Source organism: Raphanus sativus, chromosome 3, assembly GCF_000801105.2.
Source record: "Raphanus sativus cultivar WK10039 chromosome 3, ASM80110v3, whole genome shotgun sequence".
Lineage (NCBI taxonomy): Eukaryota > Viridiplantae > Streptophyta > Magnoliopsida > Brassicales > Brassicaceae > Raphanus > Raphanus sativus.
Genome location: NC_079513.1, coordinates 16977909 through 16997218, shown reverse-complemented (window position 1 = coordinate 16997218; position 19310 = coordinate 16977909). Strand labels below are relative to the sequence as shown.

Here is a 19310-nt window from a genome sequence, read left to right as displayed (position 1 = left end):
AAAACTCCTTGATATGTGATATCCTGAAAACCAAAGTATTATCAGAACAATACAATATTGTGTACCCTATCAAAATTCAATATCCAGCAAAACCCAACCGTGAACCAAAAAAAAAAAAAAAACCCAACCACCAAAAACTTGCTTATAATCCCAAAGAAATGACCGGTTTGGATTTTGGAATAACGATTTTGGAATAACATTATTTTGGAGTATATTCCCTCCGTTTCTTAAAGAGTGTCGTTGTGACATTTTTTACACAGATTAAGAAAGTTGTTAAAATATATGTAAGTTGTAATTAATTATATCTCTTTGACCAATAGTATTTTAGATAAATAAAATTATTTATAAAATCAATGCAGTTTGCAATTAATTTTCAGCTGAAAGTTAGTATAATTTACATTGGAATTGTAAATTGACATTCTTTGTGTAACAAGAAAATAAACTCAAAGTGACACTTATTATGAAATAGAGGGAGTATTTTATTTTGTTGGAAAAATGACTTTTTGTAGAATTAATTATTCGTTGACATAAAAAATGAATTATTCTAGCTTTAACATTATTGTTGATTAGTTAATGTATCCATTGTAGCACTTCTCTTCCAATCGAACATATCTATCTACGCCATAATAGTTAAAGATACTATGCAGTATAATAGTTGTTTAAAAAAAAAAAAAGTATAATAGTATCATTATTTGAGTTTAACCTCATCTAATGTTTGGACGTAAAAAAAACCTCATCTAATGTTTCTTGGCGAACAAAAAAAAGATTGTAGGTATTTGTGTATTCATAAAGTATAAATAATTCAGGGGAGGAGGTTTGTTCTTAGATCAGAATTATTATCCGTTGAAAAATGTTTAAAATGATCAATAATGTGATTGAATCAAGTTTAAAACTCTTTGATCACATACTAATTTACATGTTTTCGAAAAATAAATAAACTTTGGATTGTTTAGAGTATGTTTGTTGAGACTGAGTAGTGAGTAGATTTACTTTTTCGAAAGCTTTTCTGTCCGTTTTACAGAGGATGATGCGTGGTAAAATAATTCTGATTTTAACTCTTTTTTTTTTTATCAACTCTGATTTTAACTCTTGCCTTTGACATTTTTCAGTTCAGGGACGACTTGCATTCTGCATTCGAGTGGCTCGTAGAACTCTCTGTGATGGGTTTGTTAATCTTTTGGATACAATACTCAAAGGCATGTCCGTCCACTTTAGGCAGCTAAACTTTTAAATAGAGCCACTTCAACTATGTGTCTTCATTCCAATTGGTGATGCAAAATAGGCACTAACAAACACCTTCATATGCTAATATTATTAATAAATAGATCAAAATTCTATAAGCAAGTGCTTTTCATCTGGTAAGTTTTCTATAGTTGGTGATGTAGATTATGACTACTACTACGCTGCGCATTTTCAAGATCTAACAACAATCATAATTGATAATAATTGTACCTAACCATATTTGGTCAACAATAAAAGAAACGAATATTATATTTTTGCATCCGAGAAAATATTGAAACTTCATATTTCTGACCATTGCATCTCACTTTAATTTTTTCATTTACAATGAAAAATATACAGAACAGAAATAGGAGAAACTGTAGTGAGTCAAAAACTTATCTCCATTACAGAACAGTGTTCTATGTCGGATTCCATCAATCTCACTCTATCTCTTCGACCATCTGTCCCTTTCCCTGTTTTCTACGCAACATGAAACCAAAATATAAAAAACCAAAATATAAAAAACCAAACAATTTACTAAAACTCAATCAAACTTTCTTTATGCAACTAGAAAAAAAGACCCACTAAGCAGACGGATCCAAGAACATGGAAACAAATGTAGAAAAGGAAATAAAAACATCAAGCGTGGGCTGAAAAACACTACACAAGAACCCATTTTTTGGTAATTTATATCTGTTTTACAAAATTGGTTCAAAAGAGAATAAATACACAAATTGACTGACCAATAAGATAATATAAATATAATATTAAAAAAAACGGTGAAATGATTATATAGTAGTAATGTATATATAAACTGACCAATCGGATAGTACTACACTAAAAATACTAAACGGTTAAAAAGGTTAGTAAATAGAGAATTAAGTGAATGAATTAAATAACAAAAACGGAAGTGGGATTAGTGTGGGAGAAAGCATATAGAGCGGAGGAAAGCGAAGACAGAGATTATAAAAATAAGTGTTTGTGAAGAAGAAGCTACGGTGTTTTAATTTAATTATAAATTTATATATTTATAAGAAAAATTAAAAAAAGAATATAATTTTTTTTCTCTTTTTCTGAGAGCTGTTGTGGTTTTTGAGGCTCTCTATAAAGCAAAGTAGCAAAACATAAACACAAAATGTCCCAAGAATCTGTTCAGATAGAAGAAGAAATAAAGTCATTAGAACAATGGCGTTGGTCCGAAATGCAAGGGCTTGAGCTTCTCCCTGAACCTTCCTCAAATAGTAACAACTCAAGAAACCCAGATACAGAGCTTCAAGAACAACCGCCGGAGATGGAAAACGGCAGTGGTACTCCTCCTCCTCCTCCGGCACTAGCTGAGGAGCCTAAAAAAGATGAGATTCGTGGAGTTGCTTTCAAAGAGCTTTTCAGATTCGCAGATGGGTTAGATTATGCATTGATGATAATTGGCTCTGTTGGTGCGTTCGTCCACGGCTGCTCTCTACCTCTGTTCCTCAGATTCTTCGCCGATCTCGTTAACTCCTTTGGTTCTAACGCTAATAACGTCGACAAGATGATGCAAGAAGTTCTAAAGGTAACCCAACTTTGAATCTCTCTCTGTTTTTTTTTTTGTCTCAAATCATTTACAACTCTAATCATAAAAACTTGCTTTATTACAGTATGCGCTTTACTTTCTTGTCGTTGGTGCTGCAATCTGGGCTTCCTCCTGGGCAGGTGAAAGAGAGAAATGAAAAACTTTATGTTTCTTGATCCGTGAGCAAGATTCGATTTTTTTTTTTTTTAATTTGCAGAGATTTCGTGTTGGATGTGGACTGGAGAGAGACAAACAACGAAGATGAGGATAAAGTACTTAGAAGCTGCTTTAAACCAAGACATTCAGTTCTTCGACACAGAGGTTCGAACTTCAGATGTTGTCTCCGCCATTAACACCGACGCTGTTATGGTTCAAGATGCCATCAGCGAGAAAGTAAGCTAAAAAAATAATTAAAATCTTTTTTTTCTCTCTCTCTCTCTGTTCTTCCTCATCTGATCTGATCTGAATCTTGAATCTCTCAGTTGGGTAATTTCATACATTACATGGCGACTTTTGCTTCCGGATTCATCGTGGGTTTCACGGCTGTGTGGCAGCTAGCGTTAGTGACACTCGCGGTGGTTCCGTTGATAGCTGTGATCGGAGGAATCCACACCACAACTCTCTCTAAGCTCTCTAACAAGAGTCAAGAGTCTCTTTCACAAGCTGGTAATATCGTCGAACAGGTAGAGTGCACAGATCCCAAGACCAACAAAAAAAAAAGTTTCTATTTTTTTTTTCTCGATCCAGTGAATCAAAATCATTACTTTACATCTGGGTTTTTGTTTCGTTTTTTTCTGAGCAGACAGTGGTGCAGATCAGAGTAGTAATGGCTTTTGTCGGAGAATCAAGAGCCTCTCAAGCTTACTCATCAGCTCTAAAGACAGCTCAGAAGCTCGGTTACAAGACAGGTTTCGCTAAAGGAATGGGACTCGGCGCTACTTACTTCGTCGTCTTCTGTTGCTACGCTCTCTTGCTCTGGTACGGTGGCTATCTCGTCCGCCACCATTTGACCAACGGTGGTCTCGCCATCGCCACCATGTTCGCCGTCATGATCGGTGGCTTGTAAGAGAACCACTCTCCTCTCTCTGTTTAAATCATCATTCGATTTAAAAAGATTTGTTTTTTATTTTATTTTGTTTTATTTGAGTTCTTGATTCTTGTTTTAAAAGGGGATTGGGACAATCAGTACCGAGCATGGGCGCGTTTGCGAAAGCTAAAGTTGCTGCAGCAAAGATCTTTAGAATCATTGATCACAAGCCGACGATAGAGCGTAACAGCGAGTCCGGCGTGGAGCTAGAGTCTGTCACGGGTCTCGTCGAGCTTAAAAACGTTGACTTTTCGTACCCGTCGAGACCGGATGTTAAGATCCTCAACGAGTTCACACTCTCTGTCCCCGCCGGGAAAACTATAGCTTTGGTCGGGAGCAGTGGTTCGGGTAAAAGCACTGTCGTTTCGCTTATCGAGCGGTTTTACGACCCAACCTCAGGTCAAACAACATGTCTCAGTTTGTTATTTGTTGCTGGAGAGCATTGTTTGTTTTAACATGTTTGTTATGTTCCCTGCAGGACAAGTTTTACTAGATGGGCATGACTTGAAGACGCTGAAACTTAAATGGTTAAGGCAACAGATCGGTCTTGTGAGCCAAGAGCCAGCCTTGTTTGCCACTTCTATCAAAGAGAATATACTCTTAGGCCGTCCAGACGCAGATCAAGTCGAGGTAGAAGAGGCTGCTCGAGTCGCGAATGCTCATTCCTTTATCATCAAACTACCTGATGGCTTCGACACACAGGTCTTAGTTTAAACATTACTCAATTCCAAATGATAATTTATGGTTTTCGTTCGAATATGTGTTCTTTAATTTTTCTATTAGTTTAATATATTTTCGAAAGTCAAAAGAGTGGTCATGGGAAAAGCATTTATAACAGAGTCACATGGGTTTGGTCAACAACGCATGTGAGACCCCAGACAAGTAGTTTCAGTCATGTGTGTTGATGTTGAAACTTTTACATGTTCATGTGCCTCTCTTTTTTTTTTTCTTTAAACTTTTAAGACCATCAACCACTACTACAGTGGATTTTTTATTCATACTCATTTGGTAAAATGTGACATAATGTTTCAGGTTGGGGAGAGAGGGCTGCAACTTTCAGGTGGACAGAAGCAAAGAATAGCGATCGCAAGAGCCATGTTAAAGAACCCGGCGATACTTTTACTAGACGAGGCCACAAGCGCTTTGGATTCCGAGTCAGAGAAGCTAGTCCAAGAAGCTTTGGATCGGTTCATGATAGGAAGGACGACACTCATCATCGCTCACCGCCTCTCCACCATTCGCAAAGCCGATCTTGTAGCTGTGCTTCAGCAAGGAAGTGTCTCTGAGATCGGAACACACGACGAGCTTTTCGCCAAGGGAGAGAACGGTATCTACTCCAAGCTTATTAGAATGCAAGAGGCAGCTCATGAAACCGCCATGAACAACGCAAGAAAGAGTAGCGCAAGGCCGTCCAGCGCTAGAAACTCGGTTAGCTCACCGATCATAGCTCGGAACTCTTCGTACGGAAGGTCACCGTATTCACGGAGACTCTCGGACTTCTCAACTACTGACTTCAGCCTCTCCGTCGAAGCTTCTTCCTACCCAAACTATAAACACGAGAAGCTGGCCTTCAAGGACCAAGCCAACTCCTTCTGGCGGCTAGCGAAAATGAACTCACCAGAGTGGAAATACGCTCTCCTCGGCTCCGTGGGCTCCGTCATCTGCGGCTCGCTCAGCGCCTTCTTCGCCTACGTCCTCAGCGCGGTCCTAAGCGTCTACTACAACCCGGACCACAACTACATGATCAAGCAGATCGACAAGTACTGTTACCTCTTGATCGGTCTCTCATCTGCAGCACTCATCTTCAACACGCTCCAGCACTCTTTCTGGGACGTTGTGGGAGAGAATCTCACCAAAAGAGTCCGCGAGAAGATGCTTGCCGCTGTGCTTAAGAACGAGATGGCTTGGTTTGATCAGGGGGAGAATGAGAGCGCGAGAATCTCGGCGAGGCTGGCTCTTGATGCTAACAACGTGAGATCAGCTATAGGGGATAGAATCTCTGTCATTGTGCAGAACACAGCGTTGATGCTTGTTGCTTGCACTGCTGGTTTTGTTCTGCAGTGGAGACTCGCGCTCGTCTTGGTCGCAGTCTTCCCTGTAGTTGTTGCTGCAACTGTCTTACAGGTTTGTGTTCTTGCCAATGTTTTCTAAAACCAGACCAAAAACTAGATAATTATTTAGGTCACTTTTCAATATGGTTTAAACCTAATTCACACATATATATATATATATATATTTTTTTTTAATTTTATAATATATAATTTTAGAATAATTATTACAAATATGATACATAATTAGGATAAGAATATCATCAAATATAACTAATTTTTTTGTTCATCCAGACCATAGATTTTTGTTTTCAATGGTTTTTATCCGGTTTAATAGTTATTAGATTTGGGATAATAATTGGTTTATGGTCTAATTTGGTCCAACTATTGGATCGGTCTGGTTTTAAAAATACTGGTTTTTGGAAAGCAAAATGAACACTCTTATTTGTCGTTCTTACATCTGAAACTAATTTGTTTGGTCTGTTTCATCAGAAAATGTTCATGACTGGATTCTCTGGAGACCTTGAAGCAGCGCATGCCAAGGGAACACAGCTCGCCGGTGAAGCCATAGCTAACGTCAGAACAGTGGCAGCATTTAATTCAGAGGCAAAGATTGTTCGTCTCTACACCGCAAACCTCGAACCACCGTTGAAACGCTGCTTCTGGAAAGGACAGATCGCTGGAAGCGGGTACGGTGTGGCTCAGTTCTGTCTCTACGCATCTTACGCGCTAGGGCTATGGTACGCGTCGTGGCTTGTGAAACACGGCATCTCCGACTTCTCCAAAACCATAAGAGTCTTCATGGTTCTGATGGTCTCAGCTAACGGTGCAGCAGAGACGCTCACATTAGCTCCTGATTTCATCAAAGGTGGTCAGGCTATGAGGTCGGTTTTCGAACTTCTCGACAGAAAAACCGAGATCGAACCGGATGATCTTGATACCACCCCAGTACCAGACCGGCTACGCGGCGAAGTGGAGCTGAAACACATTGATTTCTCTTACCCTTCAAGACCGGACATACAGGTTTTCCGTGACCTCAGCCTCCGTGCTAGAGCTGGCAAGACTCTGGCTCTTGTCGGTCCGAGCGGGTGCGGGAAAAGCTCGGTCATCTCCCTCATCCAGAGATTCTACGAACCGTCGTCAGGCCGAGTCTTGATAGACGGGAAAGACATAAGGAAGTATAACCTAAAGTCCATAAGGAAACACATAGCCATAGTCCCTCAAGAGCCTTGCTTGTTCGGCACGACAATATACGAAAACATAGCGTACGGACACGAATGCGCGACGGAAGCAGAGATCATACAAGCCGCGACGCTAGCCAGCGCGCACAAGTTCATATCCGCGTTGCCTGATGGTTACAAGACGTACGTCGGAGAGAGAGGCGTTCAGCTTTCAGGAGGACAGAAACAGAGGATAGCTATCGCACGTGCCTTGGTGAGGAAAGCAGAGATCATGCTGCTTGATGAGGCCACAAGTGCGCTTGATGCAGAGTCAGAGAGATCGGTGCAAGAAGCATTGGACCAGGCTTGTTCTGGTAGAACGTCTATTGTAGTGGCTCATAGGCTGTCTACGATAAGGAACGCGCACGTGATCGCGGTGATCGATGATGGTAAAGTTGCGGAGCAAGGGTCGCATTCTCACCTTCTCAAGAACTATCCTGATGGAATCTACGCGAGGATGATACAGTTGCAGAGGTTTACGCATACTCAGGTGATTGGTATGACGTCAGGGTCGAGTTCTAGGGTTAAGGAAGATGATGCTTAGTACTTACTGCTTTGGTTATATTATAAGAAGAAAGAACAGAGTTAAAAAAAAAAAAAGACAACACGCACCAGAACATGTTCTGTAAATGCGAGCTTATTTTTTCTTCTGTTTATGTTGTAATTTTGAGGTTACTTATTTTTGGAACTACGTTTCAGATTTGATGGTATAGTATTATTGTTATTGTGTATTATTATGATTAATCTAATTGTTCATCTGTGTAATATCAATTTATCCTGACCAATCTAGGAGCCTTCCTACTGAAGTGAGAATGAAAACAGTCGCCACTACATAGCTCTAACGAAAAGGAAAATATTGAGATCAGTTTTATCTTGATCATAAAATTATATTCAGTGAAAGTCTTCTAATTTCAGTGTTTTAATTCAATGTTTATTAATAATTCAACATTGCAAACTTTGGATGCAAGCATATATTATTTATGCAAATTAATGGAAAAATGTTTTGATATGATGTGCAAATATAATCGTCAGGTATAAATTTTTAAGTGTAGTGTAAATAAAATCGTCAAACATGAATCATCATAAAGAAATAATTATAGGTCATCATGTTATAATATTCATAATTGTAGGAATACTAAATTAGTTTTAAGAACCCGTATTGTCATTGAGTGCACACGATGTTACACAATATGCATATTCGTTTGGTTTGTTCTAGATTTCAGGATAAGACTTAACTTTAGAATCATGAGATCCGTTCTAGACAAAAGAAGTGACGATATTTTATCTTTTAAGTTTTATAATCGTATAGGTTCGATGAGTTTTTGAATGTTGTGGATCTACAACTTTATTTTAAAATCCTCTTGTGAAGAAATCATGACTTTTCTAAGTAGATCATGATTAGTAAAGTAGATATATACAAAAGCTGATAGATTTTTTTGACAACATTGTCGAAAAGGGATGCTTTGATACATAGACACACGAACATACGTGGGGAACAAAATGATGAAGATGAGAAAACAGATATTGGGAGAAAAGAAGATGGGTCCAAAAAGGACATTAGACGAGATGATGATGATGATGATGAGAAAACACAAAGCAAAAGAACAAAAAGAAATGAAAAGACAACATTTTCATTTGTGTATAGATGACTTTCAATGAGCAATTTTTGATACGCTTCTTTGTGTAACACACGCGTGCGACCATAAATACATGTATGCATTCAAATGATGATGATGGCGACTTGTAGTTTTAGTTGGAAGTTATAGTGGATGATAAGAACTAAGAAACATGTAGCTCTTCTTTCTTCTTTTCTTTTTCTTTTGAACGAAAAGCATGTAGCTATTCATTCGGCACATGTAATTAGTTCGTAAGAAGTTAAAGGAAGGTCAGAATAATTGTAGACATGCTACACGAATAGGTTTCTCCACAATCTTGTTCAAAAAAACTCTTGGATTTAGGAGCGAGTAATCAAATTATATTGATTTTAGTTTACATTTAAAATTTACACGAAAAATAATATGTAAAAATGGATAATGTATTAAAATCTCATTTTAACCACCAAAGTGGCAAAGGTTAACACTCTAAACCTTTAGGTTCATAAAGTAACATTTTCAAATGCGATTTTCCCATAATGTGTATAACTAAAACCATTATTTAAATTATCATTATATTGAAAAATGTCATGTTTTGGTTTGGAGATATCTAGTAGTTTCATATTTTTAATATATCTAACTAGTTTTCAACATTTTAGTGATCCAGATAGAAAAAAATTAGATCAATATTTGATCAACTGTCTGGATTGATTCATACAATTAATTAATTCCCAGTATGAGATTCGTTGCATTCCCATGATCATGTGATGTTGTGGGATTAAATATCTACAGCTGGTTTGAGGTTAACAACGACTTACTAGTTTTGTATATACATCGTCGCATTTATAAGGTTAACGACTTAGACAAAAATATCGCATTTTAGCAAGAAGCATTAGAGAAATGGGAGTGCAAGTTCATTAACAAGTATTTTTTTTCTTTTTCCATTAGCAAATTATGTCGGAAGTGTGAAGAAGAATGTTCCAGTGACATTTTTGATAAACGGGTAATCAAGAACAAAAAAAACATATCATTAATTTAGGAATTATATAGTTTAACTACTAAGGACCATCTACCAACAACAATCTAGGTTTTCCATAAACTGTTGCAGTGTGAAAGATAATGAAGTAAACTGAAGTAAACTCAAGCAGCCATCATGAGCTTCGGACCATTGTCCGGGATTCCCATTCCAGCGGCTAAATCTGCATCGAGTTGTGAGTGTGGCGCTGGTCCATTCATTATCTTCACACTGCAACATAGATCAACAATACAATCAGAAAAGGTACAAAAAAATAACAATTGCTCATATTTTTTTCAGAGCTTGATTAACATCACAAACAGGACATACAATTAATAAAATAGCAATTGCTCAGACTTTTTCACAGCTTGAAGATCAGACAAGTAGGACAGATATAATGTCGTTAAGTCTAATGACCGTTCGATATTACTATTACTAAAAACAAACTTCCACAATAACAAAAAGGAGAACCAAAAAGCAAGACGAGGTAGGATCCCACTTACCGCTTCTTATGTTTCTTCGTCTTGAAATGGTCATCTCGCACAGACGCTTTGGAGAAGTACCGACTGAAACATATCAAGTTTCGGAAAAAAAACACAACTGAATCAGACAAAACACAAATATGCCTGGTTCAAACAAAAAAAATAATCAATCTGGAACAGAGCCAGAAACATAAATGTCAAGGGTCCAAACAGAGACTAGAAACATATTAAGTTAGGACACAAACACAACTGAATCATAGAAACACACATGTCTGATTCCGACAACACAAATGATAACCAGAAGAAACACATATATGTCAAGGTTCAGACAAAGACTATAAACAATCTTACTCGCAGTGTAAACAGTAGAATTGACCCATTCCGGGCAAATCCTCGTCAAGCTTCAAAGGCTTGACCTCCGCCTCTGGTTTACGCAACTCCGTATACACCAAATCGTCGCGTGAAAAAAAGCTCCGTCAAGGCAAACACAACGGAAAAGAAAAAGAAAAACATTATATTTTCATCAAATCTTAGGAAAAGGATATCTTTGACTTCGAATTTGTCACGACGAGCTGTTTTGTGAGACAAACGCCTCTTCTTCACTTTCCTCGTCGGACATCTACCCATTGTATTTCTCCTCCTGAGTGATTTGGTGAAACTGAAATCATCAGCGTGCGAAATTAATAGCTAATTGTCAGAATCTAAACGGATTTAGCTTACTGCTCTTAGAGAAAGAAGCCACACGAGGAGGTGGGAGGTGGTGACGACGATGCGGAAGAGAAACCCTAAGATGAGTCTCGCTTTCACTATAAATTAACCTAATTTTTGGCGGTTTGAATGTAACCATGAGACTGATGCGAAGCCCATCTTAGTTAAAAGGCCTTACTTAGGCCTATTAGTTATTAACTTGGCCTCGTTTACATTTGACAGCCCAAATAACCTAATTTAAATCCAAAATATGAAATTAGTAAAATCCAAAATATGAAATTAGTAATCTACTGATATGTTTGCTTTCTATCAACTAAAGTGTCATGGTGTGTGGAATTTAAGGTATTCACTTGATTATGGTATCTCCTAGACATTATTTGCGAAGTGATTTTGACACATGTCATCACCAAAATCAGTCTAACAAAAAAAATGATGGCATGGCTTAAAAGAAATATGACATGGCATCGATTTAATTATGACATGTAAAATTTTCTATATTAAAATTAATGTTTTTGGTAAGATTTCTTAAATATGGTAATTACTATTTTCTATATACGTATTCATATTTTTGGCAAAGTTTCGTACATAGTAATACCTAATAACTTTTCTATATCTATTAAAATAATATAATTATATATAAATGATAATTATGAAATTATTTTTTTAATCCATTTATGAAACATATTTTTATCATCAAAATAAGTGTAGGTATAGTTATAGTTATAAATTGAACAACTTATATCTGTTATATTTATCAACTTATATATGTTATTTATATTAATGTATATACTTATTAGAACTAATTTATATATTTACAATTACATATATTTAAAATAAAAGTAACTAAAGAAAGTATAATATGAATAAAGTAACTTTATAAAATTTTAATTATTATTATTACAATTTAAATAAAATAAAACTAAAAAGTTAAAGTAAAATTGAATAAATCAAACTAGAAAAAATACATTATGGTTTTACTTTTTAACTAATAAAATTAAAATTTAAATACTGAAAATTGAAAATTTATTTATATAAAATTATTTTTAAATTTTTTTATATCTGCGCATGGCGCAGAAAAACTTCTAGTAAGTCGTATATACATAGTGTAGTCTTTTTCTTTTTTTTTTGTCAAATATGGTTTTCTTTTCGCTTTAAGATTTTTGGGAAAGTTGCCGAAAATATTGGATTAGTTTATGGTAACTAAGAACATGATTAACCTCGGTTTCTTTTCTTTTTAACGCTGATTTATTATGATATTACAATTATTAGGAATATTACATAGACGATTCGACAACCGACAATACTACCTGTCTTATGAAGATCTACGCAGTTCTTATGAAGATCTACGCCTAACTGCATCATCTTGAGCCGTTTTATGAAGATCCACGCCTGACCAGATTTACTTGCACCATGTTGAAGATCTCTTATAATCTTTCCTTCCATAATCGCATAATTGCCTGTAATCCTTCTTTCCATAATCTGCATAATTGCCTAATAAATTGTGCTCTCTCCGGGACTTGAAATCTGGATTTGAAAAAATCTGCAATAAATTGCATAGTCTGGGAGTCAAACCCCAGACCTAGGTGTAGAAGCCTTTAGACCTTAACCATTAGATTAAGGTGCTTCCACAACCTCGGTTTCTTAGTCGGAGTTTTTAATTTATGATTTGATGTTTTTAATTTATGATTTTTTTTTATATTTTTTGGCTAAAATACGATACTTATATCTTTTATTTAAAAGACATTTTTAGCTTTTAACTAAAAAAAGCTAAGAAATCCGAATCAAATAACTCCAGTTAATAAACTAGGGTTAATCATGGTCTAACGTACTTTGTAGATAGCTGCCAGAAGTGTTAGCTGGCCACCTTGGGCGATAAACACGATAAACCAAATTATTAAAAGATCATTAGTAAACAATTAATTTGATCACGTGTTTGATTACTACGAGAAAGACTTCAGATTTGCATTATTTCACGTCCTTTCCAAAATAAATAAAACAATTTATTAAGATAGCAAACCATTGATTCTTGACAGAAGAATACTCACTGAGTAACAACAATGGCAGCAGCAACTTCCATCGCTGACTTTGAAAACGGTTTCATCTTTATCATCCTTTGCCTCTTTTCATATCTCTGTTACTATTTCTTCTTCTTCAAGAAACCAAATGACTCACAAGAAGGCTGTGCTCATCTGCCTCCCAGCCCTCCATCGCTTCCAATCATCGGTCATCTTCACCTTCTCATCTCTCTTCTACTCCACAAATCTTTACAGAAACTGTCCACCAAGTACGGACCAATCATCTATCTTCGTGTCTTAAATGTCCCCATAGTCCTCGTCTCCTCTGCCTCGGTAGTCCATGAGATCTTTAGGGCGCAAGACATGAACGTTTCCACTCGCAGCCTACCTACGAACGAAGGGTCTCTTTTCTTTGGATCTTACGGGTTCGTCACTGCTCCTTATGGAGATTACTGGAAATCCATAAAGAAGCTCATCACCACCAAGCTCCTTGGACCTCAGGCTCTAGAGAGGTCACGAGGGGTCCGTGCGGTTGAGGTAAATCGGTTTTACTTGAATCTTGCAGACAAGGCAAGGAAGAAAGAGAGCGTTGAGATTGGTGAGGAAGCTATGAAGCTGATAACCAACAGCATGTGCAAGATGCTTGTGGGAAAGAGTGATCATCAAGTAGAGAAAGTGAGGTGCTTAGTGTCTGAAACAGAACTCTTGTCAAAGAAGTTTTTCTTGGCGGCCATTTTGCGCAAGCCGCTTGCCAGGCTCGGTATCTCACTTTTCAAAAAGGATTTAGCGAGTATTTCCCGCAGGTACGAGGAGGTGTTGGAGAAGATTCTTGTGGAATACGAAGAGGAGGAGCATAATCAAAGTAGTGAGGTTTTGGACCTACTATTGGAAGCTTGTCAAGAGTCTAAGATCACTAGGAACCATATCAAGGCCTTGTTCGTGGTAAATAAATTTTTTTTTTTAATGTTTTATCAAGACTAAGGAATATTTATGCGCCTCTACAGGATCTATTCATTGCAGGTACTGACACCTCAACGAACACTATACAGTGGACCATGGCAGAGATTTTCAACAACCCGAAGATACTTGAGAGACTGAGAGAAGAAATTGATTCGGTTATAGAGAATAATAATACTACAAGGTTGATTCAGGAAACAGATCTGCCAAACCTTCCGTATTTGCAAGCTGTCGTCAAGGAAGGACTGAGATTGCACCCACCGGCACCTCTTGTGTTAAGGAGCTTCCAAGAAGGATGTAAGGTCAGGGGCTTTGATGTGTTGGAGAAGACAACACTTATCGTTAACTGCTATGCTGTGATGAGAGATCCTGATATCTGGGAATACCCTGAGGAGTTCAAGCCTGAGAGGTTTTTGCCTTCTTCCTCAGGATCATTTCAAGAGGAAGTCCTAAAATACGTTCCTTTCGGGGGCGGAAGGAGAGGCTGTCCTGGATCAAATCTAGCTTTGTTGGAATGAAAACCTTTGTTAAGATGGAGAAAGTGTTTAGAGTGTTTGAAGAGAAAGAAACTTTGTGAAGAAGAAAGCTTTTATAAGCTTAAAAGATGATTTCTTATTGCTTATGAGTTTTCTTACAAACTTTGATTATTTCTTAATGATACAAAATGAGAGGAGAGTGGAGGTATTTATAGCCTCCAACATACAAAATATCTCATATATTTTAATTTAAATCTAGAAATTTCTAACATAATATCTTGATTATTTTATCCTAATTATCTAGATAATTCTATAAGAATATCTAGATTTTTATTCTAAGGGGGTGGAAGATTATTCTAGATATTGGGCTAAGTTTGGGCTAAGCATGATTAGTGAATTATTAGCCCAATAATACTTGATCCAAATCAAGTTTACTTCTCAACACCCCCTCTTAAACTTGATTCGGTTACTCCGAGTAAGCTCCTCATCTTGATGAAATCTTCTCGCTTAAGTGGCTTGGTAAAGATATCAGCTACTTGATCATTTGTCTTCACATACTCCAATTGCACATCCATCTTAGTAACACATTCTCGAATGTAGTGATAACGAGTGTCGATGTGCTTACTTCGATCATGGAAGACTGGATTTTTCGCCAATGCTATTGCCGACTTGTTATCCACAAAGATCTTCGTTGGCTCCTTTTGTGGTAGACTCAACTCCTTTAGCAAGTTTCTTAACCAGATAGCATGGCAAACACATGAAGTAGCTGCCACATACTCCGCTTCACAAGTAGAAAGGGTGACTATTGGTTGCTTCTTTGACATCCATGTAAAAGCGGTTTCTCCAATGAAAAACACGAAGCCACTTGTGCTTTTCCGGTCATCTACATCTCCACCCCAATCGCTATCGCTATATCCAACAAGCTTGTAATCTTCAGAGATAGAGTAGTACAAGCCAAAGTTGATTGTACCTTTGATATAGCGTAGGATCCTCTTAGCTGCCTTGAAATGAGTTGTTGTTGGATGCTCCATGTATCGACTCACAACTCCAACTGCGTGTAGGATGTCGGGTCTTGTGCACGTTAGATAGCGTAAGCTTCCAACCAGACTCTTAAAGAGTGTTGGATCCACACTCTCTCCTTCTTCTTCTTTTGATAACTTAACTCCACATTCCATTGGCGTGCAAACTGGATTTGAGTCATCCATCTTGAACTTCTTAAGCACCTCTTTCGCATAGCCTTCTTGAGTAATGAAGATTCCATTTTCTTCTTGCTTTACTTCAATGCCAAGGTAGTATGACATCAATCCAATATCAGTCATCTCGAACTCCTTTGTCATCTCCTTCTTGAAATCTTCAAACATAATCGGATTGTTGCCGGTGAATATCAAGTCATCCACATACAAGCATGCAATCAATATATCATTGTTTTGTGTTTTGATATAAAGTGCATGCTCATATGGACACTTGATGAAGCCTTTCTCCTTGAAGTACTTATCAATTCGAGTGTTCCATGCTCTTGGTGCTTGCTTTAATCCATAAAGCGCCTTCTTCAGCCTTAAAACTTTGTCTTCTTCTCCTTTGACTATGTAGCCTTGTGGTTGCTCAATATAGACTTCTTCCTCAAGGTCTCCATTTAGGAATGCTGATTTGACATCCATTTGATGTATCCTCCAACTCTTTTGGGCTGCCAATGAAATGATTAATCTAACCGTTTCTAAGCGAGCAACTGGAGCAAATACCTCATCATAGTCGATCCCGGCTCTTTGACTATAGCCTTTTGCCACCAATCTTGCCTTGTACCTTTCAATTTCTCCTTTAGAATTCTTCTTTGCCTTGTACACCCACTTCACACCTATTGCTTTATGCCCATTTGGAAGTGAAGCTACCTCCCATGTATCATTCTTTTGTATGGACTTGATTTCTTCATCCATTGCACTTCTCCATGACTTCTTTTCTTGAGCTTCTTCAAAGTTCATAGGCTCGCAATCCGCAAATAGACAAAATAGAGTGAGATTGTCTTGATTTTCAGTTACCTCGTAGATGTCTTGTAGACTTCTGAAACGTGGAGTCCTTTCACTTGAGCTTTCATCTCTTTGAGAACTTGGTGTTGGTGAAGTTGGCGGTGTAGCTGGATCTTCTCTTGGTTGCTCCAAATTATCTTCTTCAAAAGATGGAAAGAAGTTGTAGTCTTCATTATTTGATCTCCAATCCCATTCTCCTTCTTCATCAAAGATGACATTCCGGCTGATGATTGTCTTCTTTGTTTCAGGATTGTAAAGCTTGTAGCCTTTGGAGTTAGCGTCATACCCAATGAAGACATACTTCTCACTTTTATCATCTAGTTTGCTCCGCTTTTCATCTGGAATATGAGCGTGAGCAATGCTTCCAAAGACTCTTAGGTGTGAAACACCGGGCTTCCTTCCGCTCCAAGCTTCTTGTGGTGTCTTTCCTAAAACACTCTTTGTTGGCGATCGGTTTGATATATAAACCGCACACGCCACTGCTTCTGCCCACAACTCCTTTGGTAGCTTCTTACTCTTGAGCATGCTTCTTGCCATCTCAAGTATTGTCCTATTCTTCCTTTCTGCTACTCCATTTTGTTGAGGGGTTCTCGGCACCGTCAACTGTCTTCGGATGCCATTATCTTCACAATACTTCAGAAACTCCTTGGACATGAATTCTCCTCCTCGATCAGATCTCATGGACTTGATCTTAAGACCACTTTCCTTCTCAACATGGGCTTTAAACTTTTTGAAATTTTCAAACACTTCTGATTTTTGTTTCAAAAAGTAAACCCATGTTTTTCTTGAAAAGTCATCAATAAAGAGAAGGAAGTAGTTACTCTTACCAAGTGAACTTGGTTTGATCGGCCCACATACATCTGTATGTATGAGTTCTAGTGGCTTTCTTGCTCTTGTCTCTGACTCCTTTGGAAAACTCATCTTGAATTGCTTTCCAAGTAGGCACCCTTCACACACTTGATTTGGATGGTTGATGCAAGGTAATCCTTTCACCATCTCTTTCTTGGAAAGTAACTCTAAGCCTCCAAAGTTGAGATGCCCAAATCGAAGATGCCAAAGCCAAGATTCCTCCTTGTAGCACATCTTGAGACATCGTGCAATGTCATTTTGAATGTTTAGGACAAACATTCTATTGCTTGACATTGGCACCTTTGTGATGAGATTATTTGCTTTATCTCTTAAAGAAAGGCTATTATCCTTCAGTCGAATGTCATAACCTTTCTCTAAGAGTTGTCCTAGGCTCAAGATGTTGGTCTTCATGCTTGGAATGTAGTAAACATTGGAAATGAACTGATGATCTCCATTCTTCAAGCGGATGAGAATATTTCCTTTACCTTTCACTTCCATCTTTGATTCATCTCCTAAAGCCACATCAGTTTTCACCGATTCATCGAGCTCCACAAACATGCTTCTATTCCCACACATATGGTTGCTTGCACCACTATCAAGGTACCACTTGTGAACCTCATTTGGTTCTTCCTTCTTGTAAGCCATCAATAGCATATCTTCTTCTTTACTCCTTTCTTCAACATAGTTGGACTTCTCTTCAACTCTATTGTTGTTTGGAGTTTTGCATTCAGAAGCATAATGTCCAAACCTTTCGCAACTATAGCATTTGATGCTTGATTTATCGTACCTTGATTTTGGATTTCCTCTTCCACGACCTCTTGATGAATTCTCTCCTCTTTGGTTGAAGTTTTCTTCATATGGTCTCCAACCTCGTCCATTGACACCACGACCTCGTCCTCGGAAATGACCACCACCACGTCTCTGATGATTTCGGCCAGCTTCTTCCTTTTGATCAATTTTCATTTTGAGAACTTGCTCCACAATATCTTCTTTCTTCTTCTTCTTTTCTTCATAAGCTTGTAGTGATCCAAGAAGTTGCTCCATCGTCATAGTCTCCAAGTCTTTTGTCTCTTCAATCACGGTAACAATGTGCTCGAATTTCGTATCCAACGATCTAAGAACTTTCTCCATGATTCTCACCTCATCTAACTTCTCACCATTTCTCTTTAGGTTATTAGTAACCGTCAAGACTCTTGAGAAGTAATCTGAGATGAGTTCTCCTTCCTTCATTTGTAATGCTTCAAATTCTCCTCTTAGAGTTTGAAGTCGTACCTTCTTAACTTGTTCCGCTCCCTTGTAAGAAGTCCGAAGCTTTTCCCATGCTTCTTTGGACGTTTTTGCACCAGCAACCTTCTCAAATGTATCTTCATCTAATCCTTGATAGATTAGACAGAGAGCCTTCTTGTCTCTCTTCCTTGAATCTCTCAAACCATCCTTTTGAGTTTGAGATAGACCACCATCATTCTCCGGTTCATTGAACCCTTTCTCAACTATCTCCCACACATCATGTGCTCCTAAGATAGCCATCATTCTAAGACTCCAATTGTCATAGTTGCTCTTAGTGAGCAATGGAACTTGGAGGGGAACACCATTGTTTGCCATCTTCAAAAGGAACTTGTAGCTCTGATACCACTTTGTTGGAATGAAAACCTTTGTTAAGATGGAGAAAGTGTTTAGAGTGTTTGAAGAGAAAGAAACTTTGTGAAGAAGAAAGCTTTTATAAGCTTAAAAGATGATTTCTTATTGCTTATGAGTTTTCTTACAAACTTTGATTATTTCTTAATGATACAAAATGAGAGGAGAGTGGAGGTATTTATAGCCTCCAACATACAAAATATCTCATATATTTTAATTTAAATCTAGAAATTTCTAACATAATATCTTGATTATTTTATCCTAATTATCTAGATAATTCTATAAGAATATCTAGATTTTTATTCTAAGGGGGTGGAAGATTATTCTAGATATTGGGCTAAGTTTGGGCTAAGCATGATTAGTGAATTATTAGCCCAATAATACTTGATCCAAATCAAGTTTACTTCTCAACAAGCTTATCTTTCTGTAGGA

At 37.5% G+C, this 19310-nt stretch overlaps 2 protein-coding genes and 1 long non-coding RNA gene across 4 annotated transcripts; 2 read left to right on the top strand and 1 right to left on the bottom strand.

Moving 5' to 3' along the window:
* The first annotated feature begins 2329 nt into the window (after positions 1 to 2329).
* LOC108847239 (ABC transporter B family member 1) lies at positions 2330 to 7859 on the top strand. The gene is made up of 9 exons (XM_018620431.2): positions 2330 to 2773; positions 2859 to 2913; positions 2991 to 3166; positions 3256 to 3456; positions 3576 to 3835; positions 3943 to 4259; positions 4339 to 4562; positions 4893 to 5984; positions 6401 to 7859. The coding sequence occupies exons 1-9, from the start codon at positions 2357 to 2359 to the stop codon at positions 7670 to 7672; spliced, it is 4014 nt and encodes a 1337-aa protein (XP_018475933.1). The 5' UTR covers positions 2330 to 2356; the 3' UTR covers positions 7673 to 7859.
* A 1870-nt stretch (positions 7860 to 9729) lies between these two features.
* Positions 9730 to 11067, bottom strand: LOC130509875 (uncharacterized). Of its 2 annotated transcripts, none has more exons than XR_008943831.1 (4): positions 10938 to 11067; positions 10569 to 10857; positions 10239 to 10301; positions 9730 to 9966 (listed from the first exon to the last, which is right to left on the bottom strand). It is a non-coding gene; the product is annotated as an uncharacterized LOC130509875 (long non-coding RNA). The 2 variants fall into 2 exon arrangements; XR_008943832.1 differs by having other exon boundaries at positions 10569 to 10875; positions 10938 to 11031.
* A 1691-nt stretch (positions 11068 to 12758) lies between these two features.
* Positions 12759 to 14415, top strand: LOC130510039 (cytochrome P450 705A22-like). Its single transcript, XM_057006379.1, has 2 exons — positions 12759 to 13882; positions 13945 to 14415. Exons 1-2 carry the CDS (start codon positions 12983 to 12985, stop codon positions 14413 to 14415), a joined length of 1371 nt encoding a protein of 456 aa, XP_056862359.1. The 5' UTR covers positions 12759 to 12982.
* The last annotated feature ends 4895 nt before the right edge of the window (positions 14416 to 19310 follow it).